Genomic DNA, 15968 nt, shown 5'->3' on the forward strand with positions numbered 1-15968 from the left:
GGCAGAGGCCTAATGCACTGAGCCACCCAGGCGCCCCCCAAAGGGAACTTTCTTAATCTGAAAGAGTCTATCTACAAAAAAACCTTCCTTAATCTGATAGGAACCACCTATAAAAATAACTAGAGTAAATATTATTTTTGATGTTGAACTTTTTTTTAAAAGATTTTATTTATTTGACAGACTGAGATCACAAGTAGGCAGAGAGGCAGGCAGAGAGAGAGGAGGAAGCAGGCTTCCCATGGAGCAGAGAGCCCGATGCGGGGCTCGAGCCCAGGACCCTGGGACCATGACCTGAGCTGAAGGCAGAGGCTTAACCCACTGAGCCACCCAGGCGCCCCTTGATATTGAACTTTTAAAAACTTTGAGGATGTTTGATGATACCAGTGGTATCAGAGCAGTAAGACAAGAAAGGAAATCAAAGGAATAATGATTGTAAAGAAAGAAAGAAAACATTCATTATTTGCTGATTGTAAGATAGTCTACACAGAAAACCCAAATGAATTTATAATTTTTTTGAAATAGGGACTTAGAAAGTCTCCCAGCTATAAAATCAGTGTGTAGAAGTATCAGTTGTGTTTCTGTACACACAGCAGCGACAAAGAATTACAAAATATAATTGAAAACAAGACACCATTTACAGAAGCTAGAGGGTACCTAGGAATCAATCTGACAAAATATGTGGAAGACTCATATAAGGAAAATCTACTTTTTTTAAAGATTTTGTTTTTTAATGGAATCTCTACCCCCAATGAGGGGCTTGAGCACATGACCCCAAGATCAAGAATCTCATGGTCTACTGACAGAGCCAGCCAGGTACCCCCCATATGAGGAAAATCTTTTTTCCTAGTTTCTTTTTTAAAAATTAAAAAAATTAAAAAAAAATTTTTAAGATTTATTTATTTATTTAACATACAGAGAGAGATCATAGGTAGGCAGAGAGGCAGGCAGAGAGAGAGGGGGAAGCAGGCTCCCCGCGGAACAGAGAGCCCGATGCGGGGCTCGATCCCAGGACCCTGAGACCAGGGCCTGAGCCGAAGGCAGGGGCTTAAGCTTCTGAGCCACCCAGGCACCCCTCTTTTTTCCTAGTTTTATTTTAGTTTGAGAGAGAGAGAGAGAGTGTGTGTGTGTGGATGCAAGGGGGAAGGGGCAGAGAGAGAGAGAGGGAGAGAGAGAGAATCCCAAGCAGGCTCCTTGCTGTGTATGGAGCCTGACTTGGGGGTCAATCTCACCACCCTGAGATCATGACCTGAGCCGAGATCAAGAGTTGAATTCTTACCAGTTGAGCCACCCAGGCGCCCTACATGAGGAAAATCTGAACACTTTGTTGAAAGACATTAAAGAAGACCTGAGTCAATAAAGATCCCAAGCTCATGAACAGGAAGATCTGAGAAGAATGAAGATGTCAGTTCTCTGGAACTGAGCTATTGAATATATAGATTAGGGGTGGTCGGGGGGCTCAGTCGGGGAAGTGTCCACCTTCAGCTCAGGTCGTGATCCCAGGGTGCTGGGGTTGAGCCCCATGTCAGGCTTTGTGCTCAGCACAGAGTCTGCTAGAAGCTCTCTCTCCCTCTGTCCCTCTGCCCCCACCCCGCCCCACACTCTTTCTAATAAATAAATCTTTAAAAAAATAAAAATAGGGGCACCTGGGTGGCTCAGTGGGTTAGGCCTCTGCCTTCGGCTCGGGTCATGATCTCAGGGTCCTGGGATCGAGCCCCACATCGGGCTCTCTGCTCAGCAGGGAGCCTGCTTCCTCCTCTCTCTCTGCCTGCCTCTCTGCCTTGCCTACTTGTGATCCCTCTCTGTCAAATAAATAAATAAAATCTTTTTAAAAAATAAAGTAAATAAATACATTGGATTCGGGCTCGCTCTAAGGAATGCAGCATGACCTCATCGTAGCTAATTACATTTGCCAAGAGCCTATTTCCGAATAAGGTCACGTTCTGAGGGTCCAGGTGGCTGTGAATTTCCTGGGACATTATCCAACCCAGCACATATACCCTAGGACCTGGAAAGTCCCCACCTAGTAATGCACACCACAGGACGTATCCGCGATTGTTGGCAGCACCGTCGGCCATACTAAGCAAAGTGGGAGACCACTCAAATGTCCTTCGCCAGCGGAATGGCTCACTGGCCGGCAGAATATTTATCTAGGGGATATTGCCGTCATATTCAGAGACGCATACTTAATGGGTACCAGCGTCTGAATGTTGGTGTCCGCCCCCAACCGCCATCAGATTCCCGTGTTGAAACCTGGAGCCGTCATCACTGGGATTAGCGCCTCCTGACAGGCCCCAGAGAGCTCCACCCCTGCCACCCGGCGAGGATACAATGCAGGGTTTGCAACCTGCACAGGGGCCCTCACCCCACCCCACGGCACCCTGATCTTGGACTTCCAGCCTCCAGAGCTGTGAGCAAGTAATCTTTTTCTTTTTTATTATTATTTTTAAAATTTCTGCTGTTGATAATGACCCAGTCTGTGGTAGTTTGTTCAAACAGCTGCAACAAATTAATGCAGTTGGTAAAATCATAAGAACCGACGTGCTGATCACAGAAGTTAGGTTCACGGTCACTTTGGGGGACGTGAGAGGGAGGCGATCAGCAAGGACTGAGAGGGGACTCGGGGGTATATACATTTGAATTCTTGAACAGGACGATGCCAAGGGAGTGTTTTGGTTTGCTTTGTCTTGTGCCCTTTTCCATCTTTTCGGCCAGCATGTGGGTCCAGCCTGCCGAGGCAAGTGAGGAGTGTGCGGGGGAGGTGAGCCTGTGAAGCGCTGTGCCGCGGTCTGGGCGAGTGGCCCTGGCTGTGGCTTCCATCCTGCTGGGGGGGTCGCACTGGGGGTGACTGGGGATTCGGGAGTGAGGTGGCGGCCCCCTTCCTCTCATTCTCACAGCAAACTCAGCACAGGGCTCAAGGTTTGTGCAGCAGTGTTCCAGGGCCGCCGACAGGCTCATTTCCAGGGGGTCGAAAGGCTCCCACAGTGGCCATGGCGGTCTTCTGGTCCCCGGATCACAGCTGTGCTGGGGGCCTCCTTAAATCTGGCCCTTCCAGGTCCTCTCCTGCCTGGCGATGGGCAAGGAGAATGGCTCTTAAGGGAAGGAGGAGCCCGAATAATTGTGGACAACGGTGCTGTCTACCAGGCACCTGGACATTTTGCATTCGTAGGTCATGAAGGACCTCACGGCAGAAAGACTGGGAACAGCAGGAAGCGGCCCCGTGTGGGCCCGTGAGAGAAAGAAGCCCACAGCTGTGGCAGGCTGGCACATTGGACGGTGCCGCAGTGGGACAAAGCTACGTGTGTCCCCGTGCAGGACTCCAGGCAGGATGGCACCATTCCGTCGAGCTCAAGTACAAGGAGACTAAGCCCTAGACTGTTCGTGGGCACATATGGAAGTGGTCGACCCACTAAGAAAAACCGGAGAATGGCAAGCATCAGATTCAGGCTTGTGATGACTTCTGTGCCTCCCTCCTGGCCCGGTCTCTCCCGCTTTCCGACATACATCACCCCGTGTCGTGACTTACTGCCCCGTATCTCCCCAGATCAGACTGTGAACTCGGGGGGGGGGGGGGGGCAAGTCTGACCCAGCGCCTGGCCCATAGCAAGTGCTTTAGGAAGCCTGGAGAGTCACCACTCCAAGGACTGCTGACAGCTCAGAGAGGAATAAAAGCAGCCACGGTTTCCCCACTAAGGATGAAAGCATTTCAGCAAGACTACTGGCCAGCAAAATCACACTTGAGAGAAAGCCTTTGCCTTTAAACTTGATTTAAACAGTGCTTTTGAGTTCTTCAGTTTGCCTGTGGCCACTGGCTCCTCTTGTCATTCTGTCACCTTCTCCTGGTCCCCAGGACATCCATCCCTGCCCTTGATCCCTTCTCCTTTGTGTGGCACTGTCAGAGAACCTCCCTCCCAAAACGTGTGCCTTGCTGGGTCTGTCCGGGGCCTGGAGGACTTTGCCTATACTAGGATGCCATTTAGGGTCCTTGTTTCTTTCCCCATGGGGCACCAGCCCAGGCAGGCTCTCCAGGACTTTGGCGAGTGACTGAATGAGGGCATGCAAGCCCAGGGCTGTGGTGGGCTGGTCTCCCCCTTTCCCTACCTCCGGCTGCCCCAGCTCTGGCTCCACCTTCTCAGTACAATTGCTCCCAGGGTCCCTGCCCCCATCCTGCCATCACACCACCTGGTGGTCGTGGGTAATCCCCAGTTCCACCTAGGTTGGTCCCAGACCAGTGAGGCACCAGCCTCTGGTTTCTCTAGCCTTCTCTCTCTGCCCCTCCATGATTCCGGCCAGGCTCCTGTCATTTCTCTCCCAGAGAGGCGACAGCCTCCTGTGGTCTCTCCTAGCATTCTTATCCCCTCCAGCCTGCTCTGCCTTCCCACAGCCAGATCAGCCCTTTAAAATAATGACCCGATCATGGCACCAGGACTTCAAACCCCTCTGGGGTTTCTGGGGCTAGAGTAAGCTTCAGTGCAAACCTCTCCCCACAGCTGGCCTGGACATTGCCACTTGGGGGCCCCACACCACCCCAAATATAACTGTTCCCAACTGACTTTATCTCTCAATCCCCAACTTAGAGAGACCCAAGAGCCACCTTTGGACACTGTTTTACTCAACCACGTCCTGTCAAACCCACCTCTTCTCCCCAGGCAGAACTGCCCCTGTCCTAGTCTGAGCCACATTTGGGACCACCACAGCCACAATCTCTTTGAAGTAGGTTCTTGGACAAACAGAGGCAATCAGTGAGCTGTCAGCCTCTCGGGGCTGAGCAGCAGTCATGGTGCACGCCGTGAGGGGCTCAGCATCCAGCCCTCCTGTGCGGCCTTCCTGCGCTGCCTCAGGAGCGCCACATGCAAACTGAATTCGCTAAGCACAGGCACGGCCCTGGGTGTGGTGCTTTGCTTCAGCAGCCTCCTGGCTTGAGTTCCAAATGTCCCGGTGTCTAAGGGGCAGGGGCGGTGGCCACAGTGGCTGGACGTAGTGTTCCGGTGTCCAGTCATGGCCGCCCAACTTCCTGCAACTACAAATGGCGGGTCTGGCGCTCAGCTGACTCTTTCTTTCTTTCTTTCTTTCTTTCTTTTTTTTAAGATTTTATTTATTTATTTGAGAGAGAGAGAGAGAGAGAGAGCATGAGAGGGGGAAGGTCAGAGGGAGAAGCAGACTCCCCATGAAGCTGGCAGCCCGATGTGGGACTCCATCCTGGGACTCCAGGATCATGACCTGAGCCAAAGGCAGTCGCCCAATGACTGAGCCACCCCGGCGCCCCGCTCAGCTGAGTATTTCTTTTTTTTTTTTTTAAGATTTTATTTATTTGTTAGAGAGAGAGAGAGAGAGCACGTGGGAGCAGAGGCAGACAGAGTGTCAGGCAGAGGCAGAGGGAGAAGCAGGCTCCCTGCCAAGCAAGGAGCCCGATGTGGGACTCGATCCCAGGACCCTGGGATCATGACCCGAGCCGAAGGCAGCTGCCCAACCAACTGAGCCACCCAGGCGTCCCTCAGCTGAGTATTTCTGTTGAATGGATCCCTCAAAGGGAAATTGCTTGGTTACAGGTCAGATGCATTTTCCCGTTTGTTAGATGCTGCCAAATTATCCCCCTAAAATGTTCTGCCAACCGATCCTCTTACCACTGTGTAGGGGAGACTCTACTTCCTAACACCCTTACCGACAATGGGCATTATCAAACTTCCTTCTTTCTATATATTTTTTAAAAGATTTTATTTATTTATTTGACAGACAGAGATCACAAATACGCAGAGAGGCAGGCAGAGAGAGAGAGGGGGAAGCAGGCTCCCCGCCGAGCAGAGAGCCCGATGCGGGGCTCGATCCCAGGACCCTGAGATCATGACCTGAGCTGAAGGCAGAGGCTTCAACCCACTAAGCCACCCAGGCGCCCCTCTTTCTATATTTTTATCAAGAAAAATGTCAAACATCCAGTGTATCAGTTTTCTTGGGCTGTTGTAACAGAAATCTCTTCTTTCCCGGTTCTGGAGGCTAAAAGTCCAAAATCAAGGTATGGGTGGGTGCACGCTCCCTCTGAAAGCCCTCGAGAAGAATCCTTTCTGCCTCTTCCAGCTGCTGGCAGGGCCAGGGATTCCTTGCCTGGCTGCTGCAGAAGTCTGTTTCCAGGGGTGCCTGGGTGGCTCAGTGGGTTAAGCCTCTGCCTTTGGCTCAGGTCATGATCTCAGGGTCCTGGGATCGAGTCCCGCATTGGGCTTTCTGCTCAGCGGGGATCCTGCTTCCCCCTCTGTCTCTGCCTGCCTCTCTGCCTACTTGTGATCTCTCTCTCTCTGTCAAATAAATAAATAAATAAATCTTTAAAAAAAAAGTCTGTTTCCATTGTCACATGGCCTTATTCCAGGTGCCCAAACCTTCCTCTTCTTATAAGGACACCAGTTATGGGGTTTAGGACCCACCTGAATCCATCATGATCTGATCTTGATTACATCTGTGAAGATCGTATTTCCAAATAAGGTCACATTTTCAAGTTCTGGATGGATAATGAATTTCAGGGGGTCACCATTAAATCCAGTACATATAGCAAGGTCAAAAAAAAAAGCTTACAGTACCAACCCATAGATCCGCCCCCTAGTTTCTGCCATGAACATTTTACTATTGTTGCTTTACTGCAAACCTATCTTTGTACTCACACTTCCCTCCGTTTTATTTTTGGTGCATTTCAAACTAAGTTGCAGGCGTCAGTTCACTTCCTCCTAAATCAATCAGTGCACATATCCTTTTTTTTTTAAGAATTTATTTATTTGACAGAGAGAGATCATAAGTAGGCAGAGAGGCAGGCAGAGAGAGAGAGGGAAGCAGGTTCCCCGCTGAGCAGAGAGCCCCATGCGGGGCTCGATCCCAGAACCCTGAGATCACGACCTGAGCCGAAGGCAGAAGCTTAAACCACTGAGCCACCCAGGTGCCCCAATGCACATATCCTTAATGCGAGTTCAATCTTGGATTATAGTTACCAGCTTTTTGTTTGTTTGTTTCTAATAATCACCATTCTGAGAAATCAAAAATGGCACAGAAAAAGGTAATAGTCTTCCAATTCATCTGAGGTGGTGTCTCCCACCTTCTGATTGTAGCTGTCACTGTCTCTTTCCTCTCTTTAAAGCACACCGAGAAAAGACAATCTACAAGGATGCCTCCTTCCTCCCACTGACATCGCTCTTGCCAAAATCTCCAGTTGTTGCTAAGTCCAAGAAAGTTTTCTGTCCTCATCTTACCTGCTTCCTGGCAGCAGCAGACACTGACATGGTTAATTTTGGTGTCCTTGAAACCACGCTTCTCCCTTCCTCCCTCTCTTGATGCTCTTCCCATCCTCCTTGAACATCCTTCTCTGATCTCTCTCCTCCCTGCCCATTTTCAGTGCTGGACGTTCCTCTGGACATTGGCCAGGGTCCTCTCCCCTCTTCACCTGTCTCAGGGAGAGTCCATCTGTAGGAAACAGAAACCACCCCTGCAATTTTAAGCGGAAGGAAGATTAAAGCGGGGAGACACGAGGCCCGGTGTGTGGGGGACCGAGGGAGCGGAACCGCCCCAGCCCCGCCCCACTCCCGTTCCCAGCGGGTGGGAAGGGGGCGCGCGCTGGGAGCCAGCAAAGCTCCGCCCTACCGCCTTTCCTACTTGGAGCGTGCGCGCCTGGAGACACGTACAGCCAATCCGTGAAAAGGAGCGGCCGTGAGTGGCGTGAGCTTTGCCCAGTCATCTGCTGATCTGGCGAGCAGGCCTGCGCTCGAGCCAATGGTGGTGCGGGGCGGGGCTCGGGCGGGGGCGACTGTCACCTGATCTGCGGCGGCAGCGGCGGCCGAGGTGGTGGAGGCCGAGGCTGTGATGGCGGCGACGGCAGCGGTTCGGGCGCAGGCGGGGACGCGGCAGGCCCCAGCGCTCTGGCAAATGCGGTGGCTGCCACTGTTGCTGATGGCGGTGGCGGCGGCGGAGCAGCAGGTGCCGCTGGTGCTGTGGTCGAGTGACCGGTGAGCGTGGCGGGCCGGGCCGGGCCGGGGCAGGCAGCGCTGCGGGCCGCGGCGGCTGAGGTGCCCTCTCCCGGCTCCAGGGCTGTCCTCAACGAGCGGCGGCCGAGGGAGGCAGAGGGGAACTGTCCCTTCCTTGGCGGCCCGTAGTGAGCCAGCGGGGTCAGGACTCGGGGCCCTACACAACACGATGGGAGCCCATGAGCTTCAGATCCCAAGCCATGTGCCCCCACTTGACAGCACCTCTTCTGTCCCCTGCCAGGGACTTGTGGGGTCCCGCGGCCAACATCCACGAGGGCCACATCACCAGCGACTTGCAGCTCTCTACCTACTTAGACCCCGCCCTGGAGCTGGGCCCTCGGAATGTGCTGCTGTTCCTGCAGGACAAGGTGCGCCCACCGCAACCCTCTTTCCCTCAGTCATCGGGAAGAAGTCAGGCCCCTCCTCCCAGGACACTGAGGCCCATTCCCCAAGGGAAGCTTCAGTGACCTTGTCCCAACTGTAGGGACGTGTGACTCCTCTCTTGGGAAGGACTGCAGGAGATGTTTCAGTGGGAACCCTGCGGCCCTTGAAATGGCACTGACTTGATTGGGTGGTAGCTGGGGGGTCAGAGGCCAGATGCCTACTGAGTACCGAGCACTTATCTGAGCTCCCCTCCGTGGTGGGGATTATCAACCCTCTTTATAAATGGGAAGACTTATGTCCAAGGATGGTAAATGACTTGCTTAGGGTCACACAGCTGATGGGTGACAGAGTTGTGATTCTAACTTTAATGATCATAATAGAGATAATCGAAAAATGATCATTTATTGAGTGTTTCATAGGCACAGTGCTAAGCTGATGTCATTATCTTGGTTTTACTGCCAAGGAAACCAGGGCTGGTAGAGGTGCGACCATTGGCTGCTGTTCCGTGGTTTATGGTTCCAGCCTGAGTCTGTCTCACACACACACACACACACACACACACACACACCGCACTTGTGCTCCGGGTCACAGTTTCCCTGCCATGCTCATCTCTGCCTCCAAAGCAGGCATATGGCCCACGAGGAGATTCTAGGGCGTTCAGGAGGTTATCGAGCCTCTGTTTATTCCTTCCTTGGTGGTGGCCTGTGTGGCTCATTCCTCTTGTGGTCTTGCTCCGTTGGTCTGTGGGCAGATGGTGATGGTTATGCTGGCCTGTAGTCCTTCCAAGAGGTGGGAAATCATGTCATTAGACTGGAACTCAGTTTTCATTCTACTACTTCCCAGCCTTTGGACATGTGAGATAATCTGTGAATGCAGGTTCCTCATCTGTAAAATGAAGATACCAGAGACTGGAGCAGTTCTTATAACCCTTGTAAAACATCTATCCAGGGTTTCCTTATGGTATCCATCCATTCATTCGTTTGCCAGATATGGACTGCCCACTGGGTACTAGGTGTCAAGTGTTGGGGACATAGCAGTGAGCAGAATAATCCAGGTCCCTGCCCGGAGGAAGTTGACATTCTTGTGAGGGCAGCAGGTAAATGCTAAGTCGGTGTGTGATACACTGTCAGTGCTGCAGTTCTCAGAGAAGAAGGAAGCAGGCCAAGGGAACAGAATGATTGGCAATGCTGTTTAGGATATGGTGATCAGGGCGCCTGGGTGGCTCAGTGGGCTGGGGCCTCTGCCTTTGGCTTGGGTCGTAGTCCCAGGGTCCTGGGATCGAGCCCCACATCCGGCTCTCTGCTCAGCGGGGAGCCTGCTTTCCCACTCTCTCTGCCTGCCTCTCTGTCTACTTGTGATCTCTATCAAATAAATAAATAAAATCTTAAAAAAAAAGATAGGGTGATAAGTCAAAGGCTCACTGGGGAGGGATATCTGAGCAGATGCCTAAATGGACAGAGGGACAGAGCCATGTGGGTATGAGTGGAAGAGGGTTCCTGGCAGAGGGAATACAAGGTGCAAAGGCCCTGGGCAAGGAGTGCTCTTGGCGAGCCCGCGCGGGAGCTGCCGTGGCTGGAGGGTGGTAAGGGAGAGAAAGGGGTGGGAGGTGGTTAGCTGGGTAGCCAGGGGGTGAGGTGGGGGAAGGGTGCGTGCAGTCTAAATGTGGCAGGAAGCTTTGGGCAGTTTTGAGCAAGGAGTACAGAGAGGACACGGTGGTGATTTCTGGGCTTTCAGAATGAGGGCTCAGGCAGCCACATAGGGTTAGGATTCCTGTCTAGAGGGGAGAGCAGGCTGGGCAAGTGTGTATACTAAACACAAGGAGCGGAGGGAGACTGATTAAGATTGCCTCTGGGCCTAATTGGGACATGCCGGGAGGAGGCAGGGAGTTGGGGTGGGGGGGCTGGAGCCGGACAACGGCTCTAGGTTGCGGAGGGGAAGGGATGCGGTCAGCTGCTGTGCTCTGGAGTGCGCAGAAGACTTCAGTGCCTTTTCCAGCATATCCAACACCTTCACCTTTCTCCCCTCTTCTACCAAACCCAGGCAAGGAAGGAACCTCTTGCCCTCTTTTAAAAAGGGTCCTGTCCGGCCCGGACGTGGGCTGTGCTAGCTGCTGCAACCCGCAGGCACGCCGGTTCTCCTTTTCTCCGACTGCTGCCCAGGGGATGGGACGTGGGGGGGCGCAGTGAATGTTCCTCACTTCCCCCAGCCCCTCCCCCAGCTTCCCTGTTCCCTGCCCAGTTCCTCATCTGCAGGCAGGTGGCTGACTCTTGATCCTGACGTTACCACAAGACAGCTGCCCACCGACTTCCTCCCAGCCCCATGACCACCTGCCATGTTTTCTCACCCTACCAGGAGGGTGCCGGAAGGAAAAAAGAGAACCTTCCATTCCTCCACTGCGTACCCGCAAACATGCCTTTGTTCATACTTTTAACTTGACCCTTTGTGATTGTAAATGAGATTTTGCTGTCCCTGCAAAAGTGCAGGAAAGGTGTCTTCCCTGCCTGGGCCCCAGCCCTGCCTTCTGAGGCTCTTCTCTGCTTCCCACTAGCTGAGCATTGAGGACTTCACAGCCTACGGGGGCGCGTTTGGAAACAAGCAGGACAGCGCCTTTTCGAACCTGGAGGTGAGAGTCCGATCACAGCCCAGGGCCGCGGGGCTGTCCCGCACTCCCTCCTCCATCACAGCAAATACTGGCCCCCTAGGAACCAGAGGTGCTGGCTTTGGGGGCAGAAAGGCCTGAGGTGTCCCGGGCCAGGAGTGTGGGGTGTTTTCTTTCTGACCTCGAATAAGACCCCGGCGTGTGGGTGTGGGTGTGCCTTGCCAGAGGGGCCGCCGGAGAGGTTTGGGGGCCGGCCCAGGCCCACTAGTCCCTTGCTAACTCATCCTTCTGCCTCTCCCTGGCCCCCAGAATGCCCTGGACCTGGCCCCTTCCTCTCTGGTGCTTCCTGCTGTTGACTGGTATGCGGCCAGCACTCTGAGCACGTACCTGCAGGAGAAGCTCGGGGCCAGCCCGCTGCACGTGGACCTGGCCACCCTGCGGGAGCTAAAGCTCAACGCCAGCCTCCCGGCCTTGCTGCTGATCCGCCTGCCCTACACGTCCAGGTACGTCCCGGCCTCGGAGCCCAGAGTGTGGCGAGGTGCCGGGCTGTGGTGGCACAGCCCAGCTAGAGACAGCTCCACTCCTGTTCAGTACCTTGAAGCCACAGCAGAAGGTGCTTCGTGTGTCTGGAAGAGGTGGGAAGGGCCTCTGGTCAGCGGTGACTCAGGACTTAGTGCCTGGCCCTCAGTGAGGCCTGTTGGGCACCCCCCGCTGGTGGGGGGCTCACTCCCCGAGCCGGGACACGTTCACAGAGCAGCTGGCAGGGCCTTGAGTGCGACTGTGAAGCTGGGGCAGAAGGGGCAAGGGTAGGGCCGTGGAGTCGGCAGAGGTGCAGAGGGAGGAGTGAGCGTGGCTTCCAGAGTCCCCGGCTCGAGCATGCTATCGGATGGGGCTGGTAGGGAAGGACGGCGGCCTGGAGTGGAGGGGAGGCGTCCCCAGGCGGTGGGGAGCTGTCTGCGTTGGCAGGGGCTCTAATGCTCTGCCTCTCTCCCATAGCTCAGGTCTGATGGCGCCGAGGGAAGTTCTCACTGGCAATGGTGAGTGAGGCCGGGGAGGGCACATATTTTCCACACTCATTCAGCCCTTGGCCTCGGACAGCTGCCTCAGAGCTCCTGAGTCACTCTGCGTTTCTAGGGTGGCCCTCCAGCCTCTCAGAACAACTGGCAGCTGAGCAGAAAGATGTGAACCCCCAGGCCTCACCCCTCTTCAGCTGGGCAGGGTGTTGGCGCACCTGGGGACCTTCCGTGGCAGAGCCCACGGAGTCGGTCTCCACGCCGGCAGCGCAAAGCTTAGCATTTGGGGTTTAATAGACCAGCACCATTTCAAAATCAGAGCTGAGGACTTCTTTTCTGCTATAAAGGACAGCCTTTCCCCGTGGAAGGGTCATTGAAAACCTATAAGTGAATTTGGAGTTTTCTAGATCTCTATGTCTTTTCTCATTTAATGTAGTTAGGGCTTGGCCTTAGGGATCCAACTCCTGAGGCCACAGGTGTCCCCAGGGAGGCGGGAGGTGGCTGGGGTAAGAAGTACCCGCTGTTAGGGACCCTTGATGGTAACGAAAACACTGGTGAAGTTTGATGGAGTCAGCTGTGAAGGGCTCACTGGCCCACCGCAGAGGACACGGCAGGTGCCAGGGCTGGGAGACTTCACGCTGCAGACATCCGGTGGTCCCTACCTCAGCGAGGTGATCCCACTGAACACCATCAAGAGAGGCCACTAATGGGGCACATGGCATGGCTCAGCCTCGGGGCTGCCATCTTCTGCTGGCTGGCGTCAGGTATGTTAATGTGAGGAGCTGGGTGTGACCTGGGTCTTGGCTCTTCCCGTTGCTCCTCAGATGAGGTCATCGGACAGGTGTTGAGCATGCTCAAGTCCGAAGATGTCCCATACACAGCAGCCCTCACGGCGGTGCGCCCTTCCAGGGTATGTCGTTTCCCCTTCGGCAGGGCCCTGGAGGGAGTGTGGCTCTGAGCAGAGTGCCTTAGGGGGCTGCTTTGTTCCCTGGGCCTGGGGATGGGGGGACGAGAATGAACCAGAAAGTCCCTTTTCCTCCTTCCAGGCTGCAGCTTCCCATCTGGCCTAATGGGCCTTACGGGCTGCCGTGTTGGGACACTGTGTCCAAGAGTTCTAATTTGGAGACACTAGGAAGAGCTCAGGGGCATAGGGGTTGGCCAGGAAGACCTTCCTGGCTGAAGGGCCTCTAAGTTGAGCAGTAGGACTGCAGGTGCTGGAGAGGGTGCTCAGCGGGGACAGGGAGGGCAGGTCATTTGCTTCTGGGCCATGCCCTAAGGGCCACTGAGAGAGGGCTTGTGGGTTGTCTGCGCAGGTGGCCCGTGATGTCGCCATGGTGGCCGGGGGACTAGGTCGCCAGCTGCTGCAAAAGCCGTCGGCAGCAGCTGCCGTCCGTCCCCCTGTGAGTTACAATGACTCTGCGCCTCGGATCCTGTTCTGGGCCCAGAACTTCTCGGTGGCATACAAGGACCACTGGGAGGACCTGACCTCCCTCACCTTTGGGGTCCAGGAGCTCAACCTGACTGGCTCCTTCTGGAATGACTCCTATGCCAGGTAAGGCAAGTGCCTGTCACTGCAGATGCTGGGAGGTCGTCGCTGTGGGAAGCAGGTGGAACCGTGGGGTGGGGCTGGTGGAGGGCTCTTGGGACGGGGCCTGTTCAGATCTCTGCCTCTCTGTGCCTTCTAGTCCTTGCCTGGACCTTTGGTTGTTAACACTTCCCAGTCACTGGGGAACCTGACACTCCTCCCCTCCACCCCACCCCTGAACAGCCTCAGGGTGACAGCCAAGGGTGTCTGCCAGGCCTGAGTTAGTTCAAGGGCTTCTGTAGCCTCCCTTTGTGGTGAGAGAGACCACCTTTATCCCCAAAGTCCAGTCTGCGCGTGTCAGCAACACCAAGGCGGGGAGCGGAAAGGAGGGCAGTGGGGCAGGCTCAGGGCAACCAGAGGATGGCGCTCTTAGCTGCAGGGGGGACCTGGGTGCTGGGTTCCGACCTAGATGGGATAGGGCCTCGGTTTTCCCATTTGTCAGGTGGGGATGCTGCCTCTTCAGGTGGCTGCGAGGTCCTGGGGCAGCTTAGGTAGCGTAGACCTGAGGAACTTGCTCTGCTGCTAGATGCTAGGGGCCCTCCCAGAGCCCAACAGCTCACCTCTTACTCCGGCCCTGCAGGCTCTCACTGACCTATGAACAACTCTTTGGTACCACAGTGACATTCAGGTGAGTCCGAGGGTCGGTTGACATGTGGGCGGGCTGGCATGGCTCTGGCCTTTCCAGCTTCCTGACACCCCACATGGCCTCCCTCAGGTTCATTCTGGCCAACCGCTTCTACCCGGTGTCTGCCCGGCACTGGTTTACCATGGAGCACCTGGAAATCCACAGCAACGGCTCTGTGGCCTACTTCAATGCCTCCCGGGTCACGGGGCCCAGTGTCTACTCCTTTCACTGCGAGTATGTCAGCAGCCTCAGCAAGAACGGCAACCTCCTCGTGGCCCACTTGCAGCCCTCGCTCTGGCAGCTGACTCTTCAGGACTTCCAGGTGGGGGGGGTGGCAGGCAGACTGGAGCCGGCAGGAGGGAGGGAGCAGAGAACTGAGGAGTGTCAGCATCTCAGGGGCTGGGCCTGGGCTTGGGAATGGGGAATGGGAATGCAGTTGAGAGTCCTGTCCCCACAGTGCCCCCTCCCATGTGGACTGCCTGCCACCTTGGGAACTCACTGGGTCTCCCTGTGTGTGGGCCACACGCTCCTTTGTGTCCCTCCCAGATCCAAGCGTTCAATGTGACGGGCGAGCAGTTCTCCTACGCCAGCGACTGCGCGGGCTTCTTCTCCCCGGGCATCTGGATGGGGCTGCTCACCTCCCTGTTCATGCTGTTCATCTTCACCTACGGCTTGCACATGATCCTTAGTCTCAAGACCATGGACCGCTTCGACGACCACAAGGGCCCCACCATCTCTTTGACCCAGATTGTATGATCCTGTTCTTGCGGGGGGGTTGTGGGCGTGATGGCGTCCAGGTTGTTGCTTTCCCATTTCGAGGCACACTGGACTGAAGGGCTTCCCCTCTTCCTACTATAGCATGAACCCCCACTTCCCCTCAGCCTGTCTTGTTCCCTGTTCAACCCACTGAGGGGCTTCCCACCCCCCACCTCTACCAACAAGGTGTACATATTCTTCATAGATAGTAGACAGGCCCAGTCGCTGCAGGGGGAAGAGGACATGCGTTCTGGGCCCCCCTCCTGCCCCTTCTGTATTCTCATCTCTGTGTCTTCTCCCTTTGCTGTTTATAGTGCTTTTGTGTAGCAAAAGCCCCACCCCCAGCCTTTATGGGGCTCCGTGCAGCAGGTAGAAGCTGGACGTCACCTGCGTTTGGGGGTTGTGGAAGTACTATTTAAGTGTCCTGCTTGGCTGGTGTCATTGTCTTTTGGTGATGTGCTAATAATGAGCAGTACACTGGGGTTTATCTCTGTGGTGTGAGAAGGAAGGGACCTGCACAGCAACTGGCCCAGGTGTGATCATTGGTTTTCTGGCCTATTCTGGCCAGGTGCCTGGCAGGAGGCTGGGTTTTCGGTGGTTTCCCTCCTAATAAAATAAAGAGAGGTTGCCATGCTCATAGGACTCTTGTCACTCATTTTGCGCTGGGCGCGAGGGGAGGCGCTGGGCTCAGGGCTGCGGGGACAGGCACCCGGATGTAGCTGTAACGCAGCCAGGCCAAAGGGAAGGCCGGAGGGTCTTCAGCAAGACGGGCCCCTAACTGGCGAGGGTACGGAGGGGCTGCGGCGCGCGGGGTGGGGGAAGAGCGGGGCGCCCAGTGCCCGGGGGCGGCGGGAGACCGTCGTGACAATAGCCGGCTTCCTACCCCGAGGGGAACGCCCCCGGCTGCCGCAGCGGCGCGCGCCCGCCGCGCCCAGCCTCCTGGGGGGCGGGGCGGGGCGGGTCGCGCGCGCGGCTCCCGCGCACGGATCCCTCGCGGTCCGCAGCACCGGCCTCC

The 15968-nt window shown here is 55.3% G+C and overlaps 1 protein-coding gene across 1 annotated transcript; it reads left to right on the forward strand.

The window, feature by feature from the left end:
- The first annotated feature begins 7796 nt into the window (after positions 1–7796).
- LOC111139189 (ATPase H+ transporting accessory protein 1) lies at positions 7797–15588 on the forward strand. Its single transcript, XM_022491380.1, has 10 exons — positions 7797–7973; positions 8233–8359; positions 10924–10998; positions 11284–11477; positions 11971–12011; positions 12812–12897; positions 13301–13539; positions 14153–14200; positions 14288–14519; positions 14744–15588. Exons 1-10 carry the CDS (start codon positions 7831–7833, stop codon positions 14951–14953), a joined length of 1395 nt encoding a protein of 464 aa, XP_022347088.1. The 5' UTR covers positions 7797–7830; the 3' UTR covers positions 14954–15588.
- The last annotated feature ends 380 nt before the right edge of the window (positions 15589–15968 follow it).

This window comes from Enhydra lutris, unplaced genomic scaffold, assembly GCF_002288905.1.
Source record: "Enhydra lutris kenyoni isolate GAN:26980312 unplaced genomic scaffold, ASM228890v2 scaffoldscaffold96, whole genome shotgun sequence".
NCBI classification, from domain to species: domain Eukaryota; kingdom Metazoa; phylum Chordata; class Mammalia; order Carnivora; family Mustelidae; genus Enhydra; species Enhydra lutris.

Excerpts from the sequence above, each read along its gene's own strand:
- LOC111139189 (XM_022491380.1), top strand. The coding sequence starts at position 7,831 with ATGGCGGCGACGGCAGCGGTTCGGGCGCAGGCGGGGACGCGGCAGGCC. Across the intron at positions 13,540-14,152 it reads TGGAATGACTCCTATGCCAG|GCTCTCACTGACCTATGAAC; the intron begins GTAAGGCAAGTG and ends CCGGCCCTGCAG. Across the intron at positions 14,201-14,287 it reads GGTACCACAGTGACATTCAG|GTTCATTCTGGCCAACCGCT; the intron begins GTGAGTCCGAGG and ends GGCCTCCCTCAG.